At 43.1% G+C, this 20340-nt stretch overlaps 1 protein-coding gene across 2 annotated transcripts in view; it reads left to right on the forward strand.

Moving 5' to 3' along the window:
- Positions 1 to 397: 397 nt before the first annotated feature.
- The window catches only part of IBTK (inhibitor of Bruton tyrosine kinase), a 54360-nt gene continuing 34417 nt past the window's right edge, over positions 398 to 20340 (forward strand). For both annotated transcript variants that reach the window (XM_048495408.1, XM_048495416.1), the window contains exons 1-9: positions 398 to 578; positions 5999 to 6677; positions 7574 to 7670; positions 9264 to 9388; positions 10728 to 10838; positions 13314 to 13484; positions 14243 to 14360; positions 17820 to 18000; positions 18964 to 19087. In XM_048495408.1, coding sequence (XP_048351365.1) covers positions 6345 to 6677; positions 7574 to 7670; positions 9264 to 9388; positions 10728 to 10838; positions 13314 to 13484; positions 14243 to 14360; positions 17820 to 18000; positions 18964 to 19087 — 1260 coding nt within the window. In that variant the 5' untranslated portion in view covers positions 398 to 578; positions 5999 to 6344. The remainder of the gene's footprint in view (positions 579 to 5998; positions 6678 to 7573; positions 7671 to 9263; positions 9389 to 10727; positions 10839 to 13313; positions 13485 to 14242; positions 14361 to 17819; positions 18001 to 18963; positions 19088 to 20340) is intronic.

Genomic DNA, 20340 nt, shown 5'->3' on the forward strand with positions numbered 1-20340 from the left:
CCAAAAATGGAAAGGTATTTCCCCAACAAGATGATATTGGACACCGGTTTGTTTGTTTTTGTTCAGAACTGGAATCAATTCTCAACACACTCAGTAGACTTCGTTTCAAATTCGGAATAAAACATGCAGGCTTTCCTTGCAGCCCAGGTCTCTGCATTTGCACCAAGAACGAAAGCCACTGAAAACAGGAGGCACGGTGGGTGGGCCGGGGGGTAACCTGACCTGCTCTGCCGATGAGGAGGGACCGCCTCGACCCCACCCTCTCCCCCTATGGCGAGCCTCTTTTGGCCCTGGGCTGGGAGGCAGGAACCCCTCCAGTGCCTCGCGCCAGCCAATAGGCGGCGGAGATGCTCAGCTTTCCGGCCAACCCGCTCTGCCATTATTTCCGTGTCCGGAGTGTCAGCGTTTCGGGGCCTCCGCTGCTTTAGGAGGGTTGCAGCCGTGGCGGCTCCTGTCGCTGCTTTGACCTGCCTTATCCTGGCGGAGGCCGGACCCTTCTGCACTCACTGAAGATGCGTTTCCCCGCAACTCTGCGCGCGTCCTGCGGTGGCCGTCCGAGTCCCTTCATCTAGCGAGTGGTGAGGCTCGTGGGTGGGTCGGTGGGTGCGACGGAGCAGGAGGGAGCGAAGCCCGCGGAGCTGGGGAGCAGGCAGGATATAAAGGAGTTTTCGTTCAGGGGTGTTTTTCTATCCGACGGGGCTCTTGTGCATTTGGAAACAGGCAGGAATCTTAACAGGTGCAAACCCTGAGAGACTTGATATAGGCCCTGTAGCTGCCCCTTTACCTTTAGTTCCAGCCGCAGGTGCCAATGTTCCCTGCTATGCTACCAGCCTGGGTAGACCAGTCTCTTGTTAAGTGAGTAAAAGCAGGCTAGTATGCAAGTGTGTATTGTTCCAACCAGGGGTAGGTGTTGCAGCAAAGGTGCTCTTGTTGAATTTGTGATAGATGTGCAAATGTCAGGTGGCTGGGGGGGAGGGTCAAACAATAGAGAGTTAGCAAAATTTATTTTTCATCTTTACTGCACTTTCCCCCCCAATGGGGACAAAAAGCATCTTACCACATTTGATCCTCACAACAATCCTGCAAGGTAAGCTAGGCTAAGATAATGTGCCTGGCCCAAGATCACCTGGTGAACTTCAATGGCATGAGTGGGGATTTGAACCCAGGTCTGCCACCAGTGATGGGATTCAGTAGGTGTGCACCACTTCGGCAGAACCAGTTGTTGGTGCTTGTAAACAACCAGTTGTTAAATTATTTTAATCCCACCATCGGAATTGGTTGTTAAATCATTTGAGTCCCACCACTGTCTGCCACCCAGATCCTAGTCCAACATTCTTAACCTCACTACATAACATGAAATGATGCCTGTACTTTAGAAACAATCTTTTACCCTGCAACTTGTAGTTTAGGAGAGTTGGTAGTTGGGGTAAAGAAGCGTAATAGAATCAGATACAGAATACTGGAGAACTGGAAAATTGTACACCATCATAGTGGCAGGCAGATGGAGTGCGATTTCTTTGTGCTTATGGACTTGAACTAACAAAAGATCTAAAATTCTCTAGATTGGTTTGCTGGGCCATCTTTAAGTGCAGTATCTTATCAATATTGCTATAAAAACAAATTACTTTCCCCCAGGATCTACTTCCCCAACCCAGAAGCAAAATCCATTTGTGCTGGGTTGTTGCATTGTTTCAAGGGTAACTTGATGAGGTTCTGTTTACAGAGCAGTTTATTGCAAGACAAAATGACAGTTCTAGTACACACTGTCTCTTGATTATTTACAGTGTCTAGGTCAGGAGCCCTTGACTTTGCTTGCTTTCATCCCGGAAAAACTGAGCGTGTACACATTAGCAGGATGGTTATCTTTAGTGACTGGAATGAAGAGAAATATTGATCCTATAGTGTGCCCAAAGTTTTGTCTAAGAATGATTTTCTTTTATGCAGGCAGTGGACCAACTTTCAGTCTTAAATACATACATGAATCCGCTAATGATTTTGAAGTTGCCTCATTTTCTGTAGGGTGTCTGTTTGTAACAGTTTGTATCACTGTTTGCTCTTCTCCTCTGACTAGCAGCCCCCATATCTTTACCTTTTCCTGCTTCTTTTTCTTCTTTCTACTGATCAACAAAAATACCTTTAGTCATCTCCTCATCTTCAGCTAAACTTTTTATGTATTTACATTGTACCCTGCTATTCTCCATAATTGGAACCTTAAAGCACTTACATAATTTTCTTCTCCATTTCACCCTCACAACAACCCTTTGAGGATAGTCTGAGTGTGTGTTGACCCGAAATCACCAGTGACCTTCTATGACATAGCGGGGATTCAGACTTGGATCTTCAAACACCCTAGTCTGAGAGCCTAATCCATTGCAGCTCACTGGCCTTTGTGTGGTGGCTGCTGTTGAGCAGTAGTGAGCAGCCAGTCTTGTGTGAGTCATTCTAATCTGGAGAACCAGGTTTGATTCCCCACTCCTCCACCTGTGTGGCAGAGGCTGATCTGGTGAACCAGATGTGTTTCCACATTCCTGCTGGGTGACCTTGGGCTAGTCACAGTTCTTCGGAGCTTTCTCAGCCCCACCTGCCTCACAAGGTGTCTGTTGTGGGGAGAGGAAGGGAAAGGAGCTTGTAAGCCACTTTGAGGCTCCTTACAGGAGAGAAAGGTGGGGTATAAATCCAAATTCTTTTTCTTTCTTCATGTAGCTTGCATGGTAGCAGGTGGCCTGATGGTTGCTACTGGCCCCGATGAGTCCTCCCCCAGAGGCCAGAACAGTGCTGACGGTGGCTCTGTTCCCTCATGTTTCCTTTTGCTGAGAGAAGCCAAGCCTGGAAATACTGTTGTGTAGTTACTAAGAGGACCATTTGCTTTTTGAAGCTACAGGTGGTGCTTTGATTATTTTTGGCGTTTTAACCCCAAACTCTGTGTACACAGTCAAGATTTTTCTGCAAACCTGGGACTTTTTACAGGTTTGTAGAAAGGTCTTATTTGTGTGTTCATGGCTCCAGTCTCTAGATTTAAATACCCACCTATTTGGCCTTGTTTAGAATCGGATTTATTGATGGCAGAGGGTTAAATTGTCTGGCATCTTAATATCTGATTCTGCTTGCACTTAATAATCTGTTAAAAGACCATTTAAAAACCAGCATAATCCTTAGTGAATAATCAGCTTTTTTTGACGCCCTTGTAAATTATGCTAGCTGTATGCAAATAGAGATATGTCAATTAGTAGGCATCTTTGGGGACAAGATTGGCTTCTTGAACAGTTTTCCAGAAATGGATGCTCCATAAAAAAGAAAGTCTTGTGCTTTCTTTTTCCCCTCCTCTTGAAGCATCATCCTCCTCTAGTACCTTGCAGAATAGTTTTCAGAATGCTGAGCTTTGGGTTTTTTAGAACTAAAAAGAGTGTTACTTTTGGAAACCTGCTTTAGTTTTTTTGTACATTCAGTGTAAAAAATAAAAGCCCAAATCCTCCTTGTTTCCTAACCAGAACTCTAAGTTTGCTTATATAATAGAATATAGATTCTGCTCCAAGAACCAATTATTACATTTTTGAGTCAGAGGAATGTAAAAATCGTGTGGAAGAAAGGGTAGGAAATTAGAACCTGTCTGGGTGATATTCTGCATGTTCTGTAGGATTGATTGAAGCCACCCATCTTTCAACAGAAGATATAGGTAGATTGCTTTTGCGGGTGTTGCATTCCCTGTATTATCGTCACCATAGTCACTTTGTCCTAGCTCTAAGTTGTTCTGCGAAAAGCAGCTGCTGTCTTGTATTCTTGCCAGGCTGCTACAGAGTTGAGCCATATTGTTTTTAAGATGGTTCACAATTTGTATCCATAAACTTGTGCCTCCTAATTCATGTGGCAACTGTTATAATGGGATCCCATAGTAGACTGCAGCATGCACACTGGTTCAAACTGTTTGGTATCTGTTATCCTAACTCTTCCTGAAGCTCAGAGGGGTGTGTGTGCACATGTTAAATATAGAATGTCCCCATGTGCCTCCCATGTCCCTATTCAGTACTCCTGCGGACAATTGCTTTTTTGTACCTTTAGAGCATAATAACTTTGGTGGAAAACAGAGGGCTGGCCAAGGTTATGAGAAATGTCCACAGAGCAATATTTTCCTGAAATTTCCCCTTCCCTAGTCTGAATGCTGATGAGGAGGAGGTGGGCAAGTTTGGAAAATACAGCTTTGTTGACCCCACTAGGACTTCTCTGTTCCTGTGCTTCTTAGATCAAGCCAGTAGTTCCCTAGGAAAAGCAGTGCAGTATATTAGAATGTCATAGGTTAGAACGATGCATAGTCCATCTCTATTAGCAAAGCAGTTGTTCATAATATACCAACCCCGTAGAGTTATTCAACTAGAGCTCTGCCAGCTGCACTGGCTCCAGGTGGGGTACTGAATTAAGTTCAAGGTTCTGGCTCTAACCTTTAAAGCTGTGAGCAGTCTGGGACCCTCATATCTGCGGGGCAACCTCACCTGATATGCCCTCCAGGGAGCGCTCTGTTCAGCTGGGAGCAACCTGTTGTTGATCCTTGGCCCCCAAACTGTCCAGCTGACCTCAGCTAGAGCCAGGGCTTTTTTGACTGTGGCCCACGCCTGGTGGCACTCCGTGTTGAGTGAGACCACAGCCCTGAGAGATCAGATGGAGTTCCACAGGGCCTGTAAGACAGAGATGTTCTGCTGAGCCTATTGTTGAGGACTGTGATGGCTTTCAATTTGTCCCCCCCTTCTCTTTTTTACTAGCCTCCCTTTTTGTATATATGAGGGTGCCATTGAGATTAATTGAGGGTTTTACTTGTATTGCATGTCATTTTAAATTGTTTTATTTGTTTTAAGATGCCCTGAGCCCAACTTTTAGGGAAGGGAAGGGCAAAAATTGTGTAATTAAATAATTAATGTGAAGCATCTTACCAAATATGCGATCATAAACTAGAAGGCACGCACATCTCACTCGAACTATTTTTAAAGAAGCAAATGGGTGGTCAGTATGATGAGAGAGGATTTTAGCCAAAGTGCTGTTTGATTGTTTAGTTTAACTTTATGATGGGGTTCATGCTGATAGCATCATGTTTAAACTGGTAGCTGCCTGGGCTCCATTGACAATTCTAGTTTGAATCTCAGCAGCATGGAACCAGCATTATTGGTTGCCTGCTCTATGTGTCATTTAAACCAAGCATTAGTTTAGCTCAGGACACAAAAGCCCTAGAACATAAGAACAAACCAGCTGGATCAGACTAGAGTCCATCTAGTCCAGCTCTCTGCTACTCGCAGTGGCCCACCAGGTGCCTTTGGGAGCTCACATGCAGGAGGTGAAAGCAATGGCCTTCTGCGGCTGTTGCTCCCGATCACCTGGTCTGTTAAGGCATTTGCAATCTCAGATCAAAGAGGATCAAGATTGGGAGCCATAAATCGACTTCTCCTCCATAAATCTGTCCAAGCCCCTTTTAAAGCTATCCAGGTTAGTGGCCATCACCACCTCCTGTGGCAGCATATTCCAAACACCAATCACACGTTGCGTGAAGAAGTGTTTCCTTTTATTAGTCCTAATTCTTCCCCCCAGCATTTTCAATGAATGCCCCCTGGTTCTAGTATTGTGAGAAAGAGAGAAAAATTTCTCTCTGTCAACATTTTCTACCCCATGCACAATTTTATAGACCTCAATCAGAGAACAGAGGTGTCCCACTCTGGTGCTTCAGATATTCATGGACTACAATTCCCATCAGCCCCTGCATGAACGTCTGAAGTGACAGAGTTGGACACCCCTGCCCTAGAAGATGTTCAGACCTTCCTTTTTCCACATACCATTATTTGAGTTTTCCTTTCATTGCTAAGGCTTGGCTTTCTGTTCAGAAGAACAGCATTACAGACAGAGTTTGCTATAAAAATACAAAATACTATAATAATAAAATGATTATCTAAACATTTTAACATTGATATGAGTGATCCTGTTTTCTGAACAAGTTAATATGTTTCCCCCTCTTCTTCTGCAGGTCTTCCTCGCAATTATGGAGATCTAAAAGATCTAGGTAGTGTGGAGGGGGAAGTCCCCCTCCCCCTCCTTCATTTGCCTTTTGGATCCCCCCCCCCACCTTCCCTTGGACAATAATACAACGTTTTGTAGATAAAGAAATAAAGACTTGGAATATAAATTTATATTGTTGAAAATTATTTATTTTTGTAAGTGCCAAGCTTTTAACAGCACAATGGTGTCCATGTTGGTGGTCTGAATCCGAATTACAAACCTGAAAGTCATGGACTTCCTCTGAATCTCTATCAAAAGAAGAGCACCCAGGTGTATGTGCAGCAGGTTCTCTTACAGAGGTGGCAGTATAGGAAATGGATAAGATGAATTCTTTGGTGCCTGACTGCACCTTGAAGTGTCGATCGCTGCGGCATGCTTTAGATGTTGTTTCCGTGGTGACCCGAGGGAACGAAGGTCAGATCAAGGCCTTCCTCACCTCTCACTGCTACAATGCAGCGACTTGCAGGGATGCCTTCGGCAGGAACGCGCTCCATCTGGCTGCCTCCTGCGGCAAGAAAGGAGTGCTGGAGTGGCTGGCGGAAACAAACGGAGTGGATTTGTTGGTCAAAGATAAGGAGTCGGGATGGACGGCTTTGCATCGAGGCGTCTTCTATGGGCATATAGATTGTGCGTGTTCACTAATGAAGGTCAGTGTGAACAAAGTTACTAGCGTTTGAACATTTGTATTGTACCTAATGTCTTGAGAAACTAATGACACACATGATAAAACTAAACAAGTGTGTTATATTCTGGTGCACAACTGAGTTATACAAACTTTTAAAATCTATTGATTGTGGTTGGTTAGATGGAAGCCCCCCAAAATTTTCCTTTTGGAAAATGTTGGGACTGAATGTAAACCATTCATTCCCCATTTTAACTAAGCTAGATGCTGGTGGGACCAGTTAGAGAGCTTTCTTTTGGGTTTTTGCTGTATTTTCCCATTAAAATCACTTTGAATGGAGAACATCACCTGTCTAAGACTTACAGAAAACGTTTAACTACAAGTTGAATAATTAGTATTGGATCAATGGAACCAAACAATTATTCTTTAATGAATCTTTGTTTGTATTACTGTCTCAGTTCATGTGTTGGTCTCATTTCATAAGACTTTCAAAATGTGACATGTGGAGTGTACACTTCTGAACTATTCTTAACATTAAAAATATTGAGCTTCTGTTCTACTGGTAGCACTTCATCATATCATGGGATGTAAACTGGAATCTGCCATCAATTTGCAATTTGTCCCTCCACTAAATTCTAATTCTAGTTGTTGAACCTGTGTCATCTGATTAAAATGGGTTTTTAAAATGCATTGCAGTATCATTTCCACTTTAAAAGAAGATTATGTTTTGGTTAATTATAACTAAACACTGAATATGTGTCTGATCTTCTCTCTATAAAATGGAACAAGGAGTGATCAGATTTAGTGAGGACACTTGGAATAAGAAAAAAGTAGTGTCTGCTTTTATTCTTTAAAAATATGGACCGACAACTTCTGTGTGTTTTCTTTTCTCTCTCCTCTTCCCCTCCGCCCTGACTGCAGCATGGTGTGAGCTTATACATACAGGATAAAGAAGGCTTATCTGCATTGGATATTGTAATGAAGGATAGACCAAGCTATGTTACTTTCAAGAATACAGGTATGACATTTTATGTGTGGATTATCATTCTTGCACATATAAATTAAAACAGCACTACACTAGTGTTTGGAAAATGCACATTTTGGAATTCTGCTGTCTGTTCTATCTGGTGATCTTTTGGAATGTGTGAATACTATTAAATTGTGGATGCTGCGCCACACCCACTGTGTTCAACACATCCTTGTGTATGAAGTTGCCAATCCAGAAGGTCAGATACCTGCAGTCAGCTGCTACAATGGCTGTTATGTTCTGCCAAGGCTATGTCTCTGTTCAGTCCAGGACTTCTGTCAGTTTTTATTCACTTCCTCTTTCCAAATGAAAATTAGATGTAGATAGACGCAAGGTGGAGTAAGGAAGGCTTCTTGGACATAGGAGGCTTTTCTTCTCTTGGGTAATGGTTCGTGGCAAAATGAAATCTGGAATCACTTCCAAATGCAGTAGATTTGTTTCAGAGGGCATTTAGACCCAATACAGAATCACTAGTTTTAGGTTTTTTTTTCTGTTGACAGCTGGCCAGTTAGCCAATCAAAGTTTCATGGCCTGACCTCCTCCTGTGCTGCAGATATTCCTTTGTTAAGGAATAGGAAACTAGGTACAGTCCTGGTGGCAAAGTTAGTGCAGGGATCTCCAGTCTTATTGAACCTGTGTGAGGAGATGGTAAATCAACAGGGGAGAAAGGGAAAAAGCAAAGAGGAGAACAAAAAACAAAAAAAAGGAAATACCGAAGGGGAAATGGAATTGCAAGCTGAGGTGCTTAGCAGTCCTCCTGATCCAATGGTGGCGGTTGCTGCTGTTAAATCCATGGAATGTCCTTTCATGTGAATTAAAGAAGTGAAGAATATGCCGTACCTGATAATGGCCCCACCCAATTTCTGAAAAGCTTGGCTGGTGCCAGAAGAAGTAGTGGTGGGTGCTGTGGTACTCATGGCATGCCAGGTTGAGGAACCCTGAGCTGGTATATCTGTACAAGTTACGCAGTAGTTTAGGGGGCTCTGCTGGGTTGTGGTTCCCCTGGAACTTTCTGAGTGTGCTGTTCAGTGCATGCAGATCTTTACGCTCACGCACATGCAGGGAGATTTCAAATAACATGGAGATATTTTGAAGTAAATGTGATAGGGATTGCAGCCTGAAACTTTGAACATGTTGGAGTATGGTTTATCCCATTCTTCTGAATTATTCATAATTCATGCTGTATTCTCTTTTTGAAAGTATTATATTTAGCCATATACATTAAATGAAAATAGAATACTTTCTTCTATAAAGCTATGTCTTAATCAGTATGACTAGAATTGCGTTAATGTCACCTTTTTTCTTTTGGGGTTTTTTTTTTAGTTGTACTTAAAAGTCTATTCAGTAAATTAGCTGTGCTGTGTATTGGAGTTGGAGGCTTTGAAAGGATGATGTCTGTATTTATATTTTGCAAATGATTCTATATCATGTGCTAGTAATAAACTGATGTGCGTAATCTTCCAAGACATACCTTTGTGGGAATGTCTGGAGTCTTTCAACTGGAACCAGAAATGGTAGGAAAACAGTGCAATTCATGCATATGTGTAGAAAATGTTACATGTGGAATTAATCATTTTATGTTAGATCCTACAGATGTCTACACTTGGGGAAACAATATAAATTTTACTTTGGGGCACAGTGGTCATCAGAGTAAACATCATCCTGAGTTGGTGGATTATTTTCCTAGGAATGGTATTTATATCAAACAGGTAATTTATTTCATATAAACAGATTCAAGGCTGGGTTTTTTGTTCAGTGTAAACTGACACATGTTCTTTCTGCTATCTGTTGTTCAACATACCTTCCCTATAGAGAGTATATATTAACTAAGGGTTGACCTACTTCTGGTTAACTTTTAAACAATAAATTACAGAATTCTAGTGGCACACTATAGTTAGCAGTTGCTAGATGTCCACTAATCTCTTATATGTAGTTCTGTGTTGTGTATATTTTTTCCCTTGGACAATATGAATGACTAGCAGTAAAGCCCATTTTATAAAGTAAAATAAAATGGACTTTAAATAGGAGGGAGACCTGGGGAGGGGGTGGAAATTGAGCAGGCTGGTGGTTGGGAACTTCTGGCCACTTGCTTCGCCTGCCAATGTTCTTGCCCACCTGCCTTTTCCCCACCCCCACATCTCTCCCCCCAAGCACTGTTTACTTCAGCTGCCACTTTGGATGGGTAAGTTATCGTCGGCTTGGTGTTGGGATGGGGGGAGGGTGGTGCCAGACCCTGCCCACCCTCCCACTTCCATGCCCGGCCCAGCTTATTGTTTGGGATGGTTGGAAGGTGGGCAGTGAAATGGAGAGGCTGATGCTGGGCCCAGTGGCAATGCCCCACCATGCCTAGCTTGTTGTTTGAGGTAGGGGAATGGGGAGACTGGTGCTGGTCACAGCAGGAAGGGCAGCCTGCTGCCTATGCCCCACCTGGTTGTTGTTTGTGGCAGTGGGAGGGTGGACAGGGGAATGGGAAGGCTTGTGCCTGGCCAAACAGGAGGGCAGCTTGCCACCCATGCTTAGCCAGGCCTGTCATGTTGTTTGGGGCAATGAGACGGCGGGCTGGGGAATAGGGAGGCTGGTGCCGGGCCCAGTCAGAAGGCAGCATGCCACTGCTGCCCCACTGGGCCTGGCTTGTTCCTGCATCGGGGTGGGGGGGAGGGTGGGCAGGGAACTGGCTGGGCTGTGGGGTACCCGCTTCCAACCAATTGGCGTTCAGGACTCACTTCCACAACTGGATTGGTTGGAAGTGCATTGTTGACTCATTCTATCCCTTACTGAATTATGTATAGAGATAGTAATGATCATAAAATGCAACTATTTTTTTAAAAAAGCAGTTCCCCATTTTTTGGTTTATTTTTCCATTACGAAAAAAGAAGTTATCATAAAGCTGTAGGATCATGCAGAATATTAACTAGATGTTAAGGATCTCATTAATATTCTTAACAAAAACGTTTCCGGTCTCTTTGTTCAGTGTTTTACAGAAGTTACCTCTTAAAGATCTTTTGCAGAAATGTTAGACCTGTCAACTGCCATTTTCTTTTTTTTTAGGTGGTACTCTGTGAATTTCACTCTGTGTTCCTGTCTCAGAAAGGAAATGTGTATACCTGTGGACATGGTCAAGGAGGTCGCTTAGGCCATGGGGACGAACAAACTTGCTTGGTATTCTAAACTTACTTGCATTTATCATAATTGGTCATCTGCTGTTATCAGTGAGGCATGTTATAGGCATGCTTTGGTCTTTGAATTTTTAAAAAAATATGCATTAGTTGGTTGGAAGCAACTTGCCACTACTTTGCCAGGAGCAGAAAGCTTTGTAAGCTTTTCAACTCATGAAAGCATCTGTGGCGTTTCCCCTAGCCACTTGGTGCCCTCAGGCGTCCCTCCTTCCCTGACCTGGGGGTTGGATTCCCCAGACGGTGTTTTGTCCCCTTGGCCCAGAGGGCCAAGAAACAACCTCGCCCACAGGGCGCCTGCGTAAGTGTACCTCCTGGCCTTCCCCACACAACCAATTCCCCCCTCTTAGCAGGTCTCTCTGCCTTCCTTCCCCTAGCTGACTTGAGAGTTCACACCCTCCCCCCCTCTCTCGTTGCTTCACAGGGAGAGGAGTTTCCAGGGTTTTGGCTCTCCCCTGTTGCCTAACAGGGAGAGGTGTTTCCAGTCTGTGTGCACAGGGATGAGACCAGCCTAAACCGTGCTCTAGGTTCTGGTAGGGGCTCTGGACTCCAGGGTCTTCTTCCCTCCTTCCCACTTCCCACCATCGAGTTGTCCGTTTCCCTTGTCTGTTCACACCACCACCCACATTCCCTGCTGCTGCGGCAGCTCCTGACTCTCCCTTTCCCACTTCCTTATATCCCTTCTGCCCTCTCATTTCCCTCATCCCAGCTGCTTCCCCTGCCCATCTCCTGCATCTGCCTCAGCTGTGAGTGGGCGGGCCCTGCTGGGCCTAAACCTCCTCTCTTCCCTGCCTTCCTTTTTGAACAAGGCCTTGAAGGCCTCCACCATCCCTGCAAGAGGCTCCTCTGCAGCCTTCCCACCTCCCGCGGTGCCAGCCCGTGCGTGACCCAGTGGAGCAAGTCCGGGCGCTGCGACCGAGCCCGGACAGCATCCTTCCCCATGGAGTCTGTCACATGCGTATTCATTGGGACAGTGTGCCGGTCTGAAGGTACCATCTCCTTCTGTATGTCTTCTTCCTTATGCCATCTTTATGTCATCTTTTAATGCTGAGAGAGAAACCCTTGACCCAGCACAAGCATTAACTTTCTTGATCCTTTGGTTGAAGTTGCCTTTAGTATTGAGGATTAGACTGGTGGTTATGAATGGTAGTTATGAATGGGTAGAGCTACCCATTGAGTTTAGTATTTTTGCATCCATTTTCCGGTACACTTACCACTTCACTGTCTGTCAAAGATATTCTTAATTACTCTGGTGCTGGTAATGCTCTTGTCCAAAGAAGAGTGGTGGTGGTGGAAAGTGTGTTCAAATTGCAGCTGACTTGTGACTGCTCTGGTAGGGTTTTCAAAGCAAGAGATGAACAGAAGTGGTTTGCCATTGTCTGCCTCTGTGTAGCAACCCTGGACCTCTTTGGTGGTCTCACATCCAAGGCCTGACCCTTCTTAGATTCTGATGAGATCAGGCGAGCCTGGGTCCTCCAGGTCAGGGCAAAGAGTACTATCGGCTAGATAATGTAACATGCTAGTTTGGGCTGGCATTTAGTGGCTGTGATTAGTCTAGTGAAAATTTGACATGTATATTTAACCTTTTTATTAAGCATGTGTGTAAAATATACATTCAAATGTAACTCCACTCTGGTGCAAAAGAAATATTTTGTTTTCTAAGCTGTCTTTTGCACGATCTGTTTGAAGAGATAGGGATTTACATTATTTGCACAGTTGCCCCAAATATACAACTATCATGTGGTTGTCTTTTGACTCGCAGTTGATTTTGTCCCGTCTAAACTTTAGACTTCCTTTGTCTCCCAGGAAACTTAAAATGGTGCTGCTTGTTACGGCAAAGCACAAGTGACAAAACTACAGTAGCTTTCCATTACAAACCAGGAGATTTGTTGAAGCTAGCTTTTCCCGCTATCTGTTGCAATAGTATTCTCTGTGTCTTGTCATGAATAACATGTTGAATAACATGTTGAACTTCAGTTTGGTGTAAATTAATAGAAAAGGATAATAGGGCTTCTTTCCCTGTCAAGTGAGTATGTTCTGAGGGATTCATAAATGCAGTAGTCCCTATTTTTATTTCTTATTCTGGTGCATGTGTTTGTCGAGCTTCCCTTGTTCTAAAGAAAGGGGCTGGTAGTCTACAACTTTACAATGGGCTTTGAGACTAATCAGAAACAGGTAGCAGAAGTTGGATTATTTCTTAAGTCAGGGGACTACCACGGTCAGTGGCAAATTACATGTTTTGGAAAAGTGTTGAAAGCCAAAAATGATTATAGCGTAAGATGTAAAACCATTGCTCAGCATCAGTATTTCAGCACAGTGGAGAGGGGTATGGGTGTGAGAGGGAAACATATCATTTAATTTTAAAGTTTTGCTTTAGTTTTGACTATAGTCCTGGAGTTCCAGACTAATGCATGTTCCAGACTAATGCAACTGCAATATTTTCATGATTAATCTCTTGTAGATCCCTAGACTAGTGGAAAGCCTGATAGTGCATCAGTGTTCTCGAGTGGCAGCAGCTAAAGATCATACTGTCGTATTAACAGAAGATGGATGTGTGTTCACCTTTGGCCTCAATACCTTCCATCAGCTGGGTATTCTTCCTCCTCCTCCTAACTGCAGTGTTCCCAGACAGGTACAAATATTCTTTTGTAAATGGGATAGTTTCTGTAAATTGCATGTACAGACACTTTCATGTCAGACATTATCTTTACCAGAAACACTATTTCAAATCCCTTAAATTTAGTATCAGCTTGTAAGATACCTGGTACATCTGCAGTCTTTCTGGCCTTGTTCAAAACCTTGCTTTCTACAAGATTCTTCAAAGCAGGAATGTAAATTTTGAACAGTATTCAGCCCCACTGCCTGGCACTTTGGAAGAACTTTTCAGTAAGTGAAGAACTTTTTTTTTAAAAAAAGGAAGGTGTGGTTAGTTGGCAAAAGACTTTCTGGAATTGTGGCCAGGCAAGTAACCAATGACTCTCTTCCAAAACAATTAGAAAAAATATTTTTTTCATGTGAAAAATATTTACTGGGGAGAACTTACTAAGGTATTTATTTCTTTGTTTTTGCTCTGAACGATTTTATGGTAAACATCTTTAGGATGTGGTGGACTATAATTCTTGGGTTGGCCCACAAGACATCAAGGCATAGATTTCAGTTCCCGTTCGTAAAATAGGATTCTTTCAGTGTCTGATTCCTCTTGATCTCAGCGTTAAACAAGCAAGGCAGATTGGCGGGATAAAACATTCATTAGATAAAACATTTAACATCTGTCTTTATGAATGACATTAAAATATGGTGCACATTTAGGTTTTCTAAAGGTATGCATTTATCTGGAATAATCTAGTACGGTACATGTCGTCTTGTATCTCTTTTGGATTTTGCACACAGGTTCAAGCAAAAAGTCTCAAAGGAAGAACGGTGACTGGAGTAGCTGCAGCCAGGTTCCATACTGTGCTGTGGACAAAAGAAGCAGTGTACACAATGGGACTTAATGGTGGACAGCTAGGTGAGTGAGATAGCTTTACAGCTCAATCCAGAACAGTTGGGTGGATAAGGATGGAGTCGCTTTGGTTCAGTCCTGCCCACTCCAGAGGACTTTCCCGTGGCATGGGAAGCCTAGAAATAAGAATTTCCCATAGGGGAAATCAGAGATATGTCACGAACAATGTGACATCTCTCTGAGGCTGGATCCTCCAGTGCAGGGAGATGGACAGGCAGTGGAAGCTGACTCAAGTTGGCTCCACCCCCTGGTCTGGCCCTCGAATAATCCTGGCCACGCTGGTGCAGCGTTTCGTACTGGTGGGCTTGAAGCTTCTGGGTTGGGCACCCCAGAACAACGCGGCACCTGCTGCGTTAAATCACCCCTCCGCTGGTGCATTTTTCCCTTACGCCTGTGGGGTGTGCGCTTAATGCCAGCACAGAACTGCGTCACCTCCAAGGGGGGGATTGTACCCCCTCTCCCCCACCTCAATTGGGCTGTTAAATATATAGCAGTCTTTGGGATCAAAGTCTTCTTGGATATTGTGTATGTCCACTACTGTCAAGTTGCTTTTAACCCTATGAATCAGTGTCCTCCAGAACGTCTTTTTGTTAACAGCCTTGCTCGGGTCTTGCAAACTAAGGTCCATGACTTCCTTGATTGAGTCAATCCATCTTATGTTGGATTTTTCTCTTTTCCGGCTGCCTTCAGCTTTTCCTAGCATCACTGTTTTTTCCATTGAGTCATGCCTTCTCATTATGTGATCAAAATTACATAGCCTCAGTTTAATCCTTTTAGCTTCGAGGGACTGTTCAGACTTAATTTCATCTAGACCCCAATCAGTAGTCTTTTTGGCAGTCCATGGGGTCTACAAAATTCTCCCCCCACACCACACTTCCAATGAATCTGCTTCCTCCCTGTCAGCTTTCTTCATTGTCCAACTTTCACACCCAGCCATGGAAATAGATAATGCCATAAACTAACTTGGTCTTAAGAACATAAGAAGAACATAAGAATAAGCCAGCTGGATCAGACCAAAGTCCATCTAGTCCAGCTCTCTGCTACTCGCAGTGGCCCACCAGGTGCCTTTGGGAGCTCACATGTAGGATGTGAACGCAATGGCCTTCTGCGGCTGTTGCTCCCGATCACCTGGTCTGTTAAGGCATTTGCAATCTCAGATCAAAGAGGATCAAGATTGGGAGCCATAAATCGGCTTCTCCTCCATAAATCTGTCCAAGCCCCTTTTAAAGCTATCCAGGTTAGTGGCCATCACCACCTCCTGTGGCAGCATATTCCAAACACCAATCACACGTTGCGTGAAGAAGTGTTTCCTTTTATTAGTCCTAATTCTTCCCCCCAGCATTTTCAATGAATGCCCCCTGGTTCTAGTATTGTGAGAAAGAGAGAAAAATTTATCTCTGTCAACATTTTCTACCCCATGCATAATTTTGTAGACTTCAATCATATCCCCCCTCAGCCGCCTCCTCTCCAAACTAAAGAGTCCCAAACGCTGCAGCCTCTCCTCATAGGGAAGGTGCTCCAGTCCCTCAATCATCCTTGTTGCCCTTCTCTGCACTTTTTCTATCTCCTCAATATCCTTTTTGAGATGCGGCGACCAGAACTGGACACAGTACTCCAAGTGCGGTCGCACCACTGCTTTATATAAGGGCATGACAATCTTTGCAGTTTTATTATCAATTCCTTTTCTAATGATCCCCAGCATAGAGTTTGCCTTTTTCACAGCTGCCATGCATTGAGTTGACATTCCCATGGAACTATCAACTAAGACGCCCAAATCCCTTTCCTGGTCTGTGACTGATAGCACTGACCCTTGTAGCGTTTATGTGAAGTTTGGATTTTTTGCCCTATGTGCATCACTTTACATTTTGCTACATTGAACTGCATTTGCCATTTCTTAGCCCACTCACCTAATTTATCAAGGTCCGCTTGGAGCTCTTCGCAATCCTTTGTGGTTCTCACCACCCTACATAATTTGGTATCATCTGCAAACTTGGCCACCACGCTACCCACCCCTACTTCCAGGTCATTTATGAATAGGTTAAAGAGCACTGGTCCCAAAACGGATCCTTGGGGGACACCACTCCCGACATCTCTCCATTGTGAGAACTTCCCATTTACACCCACTCTTTGTTTCCTGTTTCTCAACCAGTTTTTAATCCATAGGAGGACTTCCCCTCTTATTCCTTCATTGCTGCGTTTTCTCAACAGTCTCTGGTGAGGAACTTTGTCAAAAGCCTTTTGGAAATCCAAGTAGACAATGTCCAAGTAGACAATGTCTTGGTTGCCAGTGACACATACTTACGCTTAAAAATAATGTCTAGCTCCTTTCTGGCTGCCCTTCCCAGGCTCAGTCTCCTGATTTCTTGGTCACAGTCTCCCTTTTGGTTGATGATGGAGTGGAAGAATAGAACGTCTTGCATAATTTCCTCACTGACAACCTTAAAGTTGAGTAATTTTCCAGTAGTCATTATTTTTGACTTCTTGATGTTCAGCTGCAGTCCAACTTTGGCATTTTCTGCTTTACCTTTCACCTTCAAGTGTTCATTATTCTCTGCCTGAAATGTGGCGTCATTTGCATATCCCAAATTGTTAATGTTCCTCCCCCAGTTTTCACTCCACCTTCATCTAAATTTAATCCAGCTTTCCTTATTATATGTTTTGTATACAGATTGAAGAGATAGGGAGATATATCTTTGTCTTACACCTTTGCCAATTGGAAACAACTCTGTTTCTCCATAGCCTGTCCTAACTGTAGCCTCTTGTCTAGGGTACAGTTTGTGCATCAAAACAATCAGGTGCTGTGGCACACTCATTTCCTTTAAAACCAGGCATAACTTGTCATGATCCACACAGTCAAAGCTTTCCTGAAGACTATAAAACACATGTATTACCATACCTTTTAATGTTTGCTGTTTCACCAGCAATAGGGGGTGGGGAAAGGCTTGATTGTGTACCTAAAGTCTCAAACAAGAAGAGACTGGTTAAGAATATCTGCTCTGTTTAGCCCATTGTGATTCTCCATAACAACTTCCTTATTCTGACTCTCTCTTTTTCTCTTGGTCTGTATTCCTTCCATTCAAGTAGCTTAAAAACTTTATGTAGGAGAGGAAACTATAATCATGCTAAAGTTCACTTTGGATCTTCAGCTTTGCTATAGAACCATGTGTACTAAACCAAGGATTTCCAAGTTATCACCCCCCCTCCCCCCCAATAAACTATTTGCTTTATCTCTATAAAGTTTTAGGACAAATAGAGTTTACTGGTTTTTTTCTTTTCTGTGATAACTTGGAAATCCTTGGTTTTAATACACATGGCTCTGTAGCAAAGTCGAAGCTGATCTGTGTGTGAATGTGTGGAAAATTCCTGTCGTCCCCGTCCCCCCTTTACAGATAATTCTTGTGCTCACATGCTAAGCAATTATGGATCTGAAAAAGTTGACATCTAGGTTGCTTTTTTCTGTTGTAGGATACTTGCTAGATCCTAATGGAGAAAAGTGTGTAAGTTCTCCTCGCCAAGTCTCTGCTCTGCTTCATAAAGACATTACTGTATCTTTTGTTACTGCAAGTGATGGTGCAACCGTTTGTGTTTCTGAAAGAGGAGATATATATTTGCTCACCGACTATCAGTGCAAGAAGTTGGCTTCCAAGTGAGTGCTTTTCTTTGGGAGATCTATTCACTTTGGATATTTTAGCAAACTGTTTTGCATAACACCTTCTGTTCAAAAGATTCACATTAATTTCATCCCAGTTGGAAACCTCATGGATTGTTACAATAAATACATCTTAATTATTATGAAGTTGTGCAAGGTTTAGTAGGAGCTGCGTGTATGGCATTGGTGTAAAACCTTTTGACACGCAAAACTGATCTGGTTCATTGCATTTCATTTTTGTTGGAGTGCAGAAAGATAGGTTGCATTCAGTGAATGCAGGCCAAAGTAGCAGAAATATGCCATTTGTAGAAATAAATGAATTGATTATGTGTGTGCCCTGAGTTTGTCTTCAGAGCAAATCTTTTAACTGCAAGCCTATGGTAGCAACTCCTGCAGAAATGTATCTGTGCTGACTTGTCAAATTGCAAAATAAGGCATCTGTAGTGGTTGCCAATAGTTTGGAAACTTTTGAATGCTAGCCTTACTGCTTATTTCTTTAAACATCTACATTGCTTCTCAGACGATAGTATTTTACAATTTAAAAGTACTGCTTAAATGTAAAGATAGCCTTATTTCACAACATTCAGAATTCATATGGCTCTGTAAAAATTGGTGTCCTTTACAAATTGGCCGTAGATATGAGGCAGAATGCTAGTAAGAAGGTGTAGTGGTTTTAAAAAGCCCAAGGTGTTTTTTGCTGTATTGATGGAGCTCCACCATTGGTTGGAAAAGCTGATGTTCCTCCCTTTATTTAGTGTTTCAGTTCCTGATTTCTGCTCTGGGCTAGCATTAAGGCCCTGTCACCTAAATTGCTCTGAATAGTTGCTTATTTTTATAGTTTTTGTAATTAGTGAAGTTTTTATTAGGCACTTTTCCTTCTTTGTGTTTCTCAGGAGGCATGTTCTTTCTACTTCTGGTTTGTGTGTGTGCCTAAGCTTAACTTGATGTTTCATTGTTCAGGCAACTAAATCTAAAAAAGGTTCTGGTTAATGGAGGTTATTTGGAATACAGAGTGAACCCTCAACATCTTAAGGAAAACGAAGGTCAGAGGATCTGTATTCTTGCCCTGGATGAAGCTGGAAGAGTGAGTTTCCTGTGATGTTTAATTTTTTTTGAAAAAGGAAATAATATTTGTTAATGTTGTGGCTTTAGGCATTAAAACAAATGCATTTTCTTACAGCAGTGCATCATAGAATATTTACAGATCTCTATTGCCCGAGCAATGGTTGTTTTCAGCGGTCACTTGAATAAAATGTTTTATGTGCATTTGTAGAATTCAAACATAAACCTGCAAAAACATATTTTTGTTTAAAATAAAACACAATAAAATCATATAACACAGTGCATAAAATTCAGAGCACAAATATATAAATACATTTGGGAACTGAGGCTAGTTATAACTCCTCCGTTGCTTATGCACACAGAAATTCAGTGCACATGCGCTGCTAGATAATGTCTACTGGTTCTTATGAGTAAGTGGCACATACGGTATTTAGATGTGTGGTTAAAAATTATGCAGTCTCTTTGGAAAAGTTGAGTGCAATAATCCTTGAAGGACCATCTTCACTGGAAATGGGTGAATCATCTCTCTAGACACTGAGCAGAAAAAATGGCAGGTGACTCATGCTGCATTCCTTAGTCCCATTCCACAACTTGTGGTCAAGATGGTGCTACAGGTTTCCTCCTGCAATTACTGGGCATCCCAGAGGCTGCATTTGAAAGAACAAGAAGAGTTTGGATTTATATCCCCCCTTTCTCTCCTGTAGGAGACTCAAAGGGGCTTACAATCTCCTTTCCCTTCCCCCCTTACAACAAACACCCTGTGAGGTAGGTGGGGCTGAGAGAGCTCCGAAAAGTGTGACTAGCCCAAGGTCACCCAGCTGGCATGTGTGGGAGTGCACAGGTTAATCTGAATTCCCCAGATAGGCCTCCACAGCTCAAGCGGCAGAGTTGGGAATCAAACCCGGTTCCTCCAATTTAGAATGCACCTGCTCTTAACCACTACACCACTGCTGCTCCTATGTCCCACCTGGTGCCTTGGATGTTTCCAGAACTTCATTAGAGGTACTGGAAGGGGAGAGCAGGAACTGAGGGATGCTATACATCTGCATGCAGTCTGTGGCAGGACCTGGAGCAACAAGAGGAGCCAGATGTGTGGGAGTGTGGGTATAGTTTCTGAGCCTGTGAAGAACTCCGAGCAGGAATGCTCACCGCCTTCTTCAGATGAGCATGAGGAGCCATGGAAGTTTGCATTCCAAGGCATGGGAAACACTCTTGTTGCTTTATCTTCAGTGCTCAAGTCTTATCCCATCCTAGTCAGGATTTTTTATTTGTCCT

Source organism: Sphaerodactylus townsendi, linkage group LG01, assembly GCF_021028975.2.
Source record: "Sphaerodactylus townsendi isolate TG3544 linkage group LG01, MPM_Stown_v2.3, whole genome shotgun sequence".
Lineage (NCBI taxonomy): Eukaryota > Metazoa > Chordata > Lepidosauria > Squamata > Sphaerodactylidae > Sphaerodactylus > Sphaerodactylus townsendi.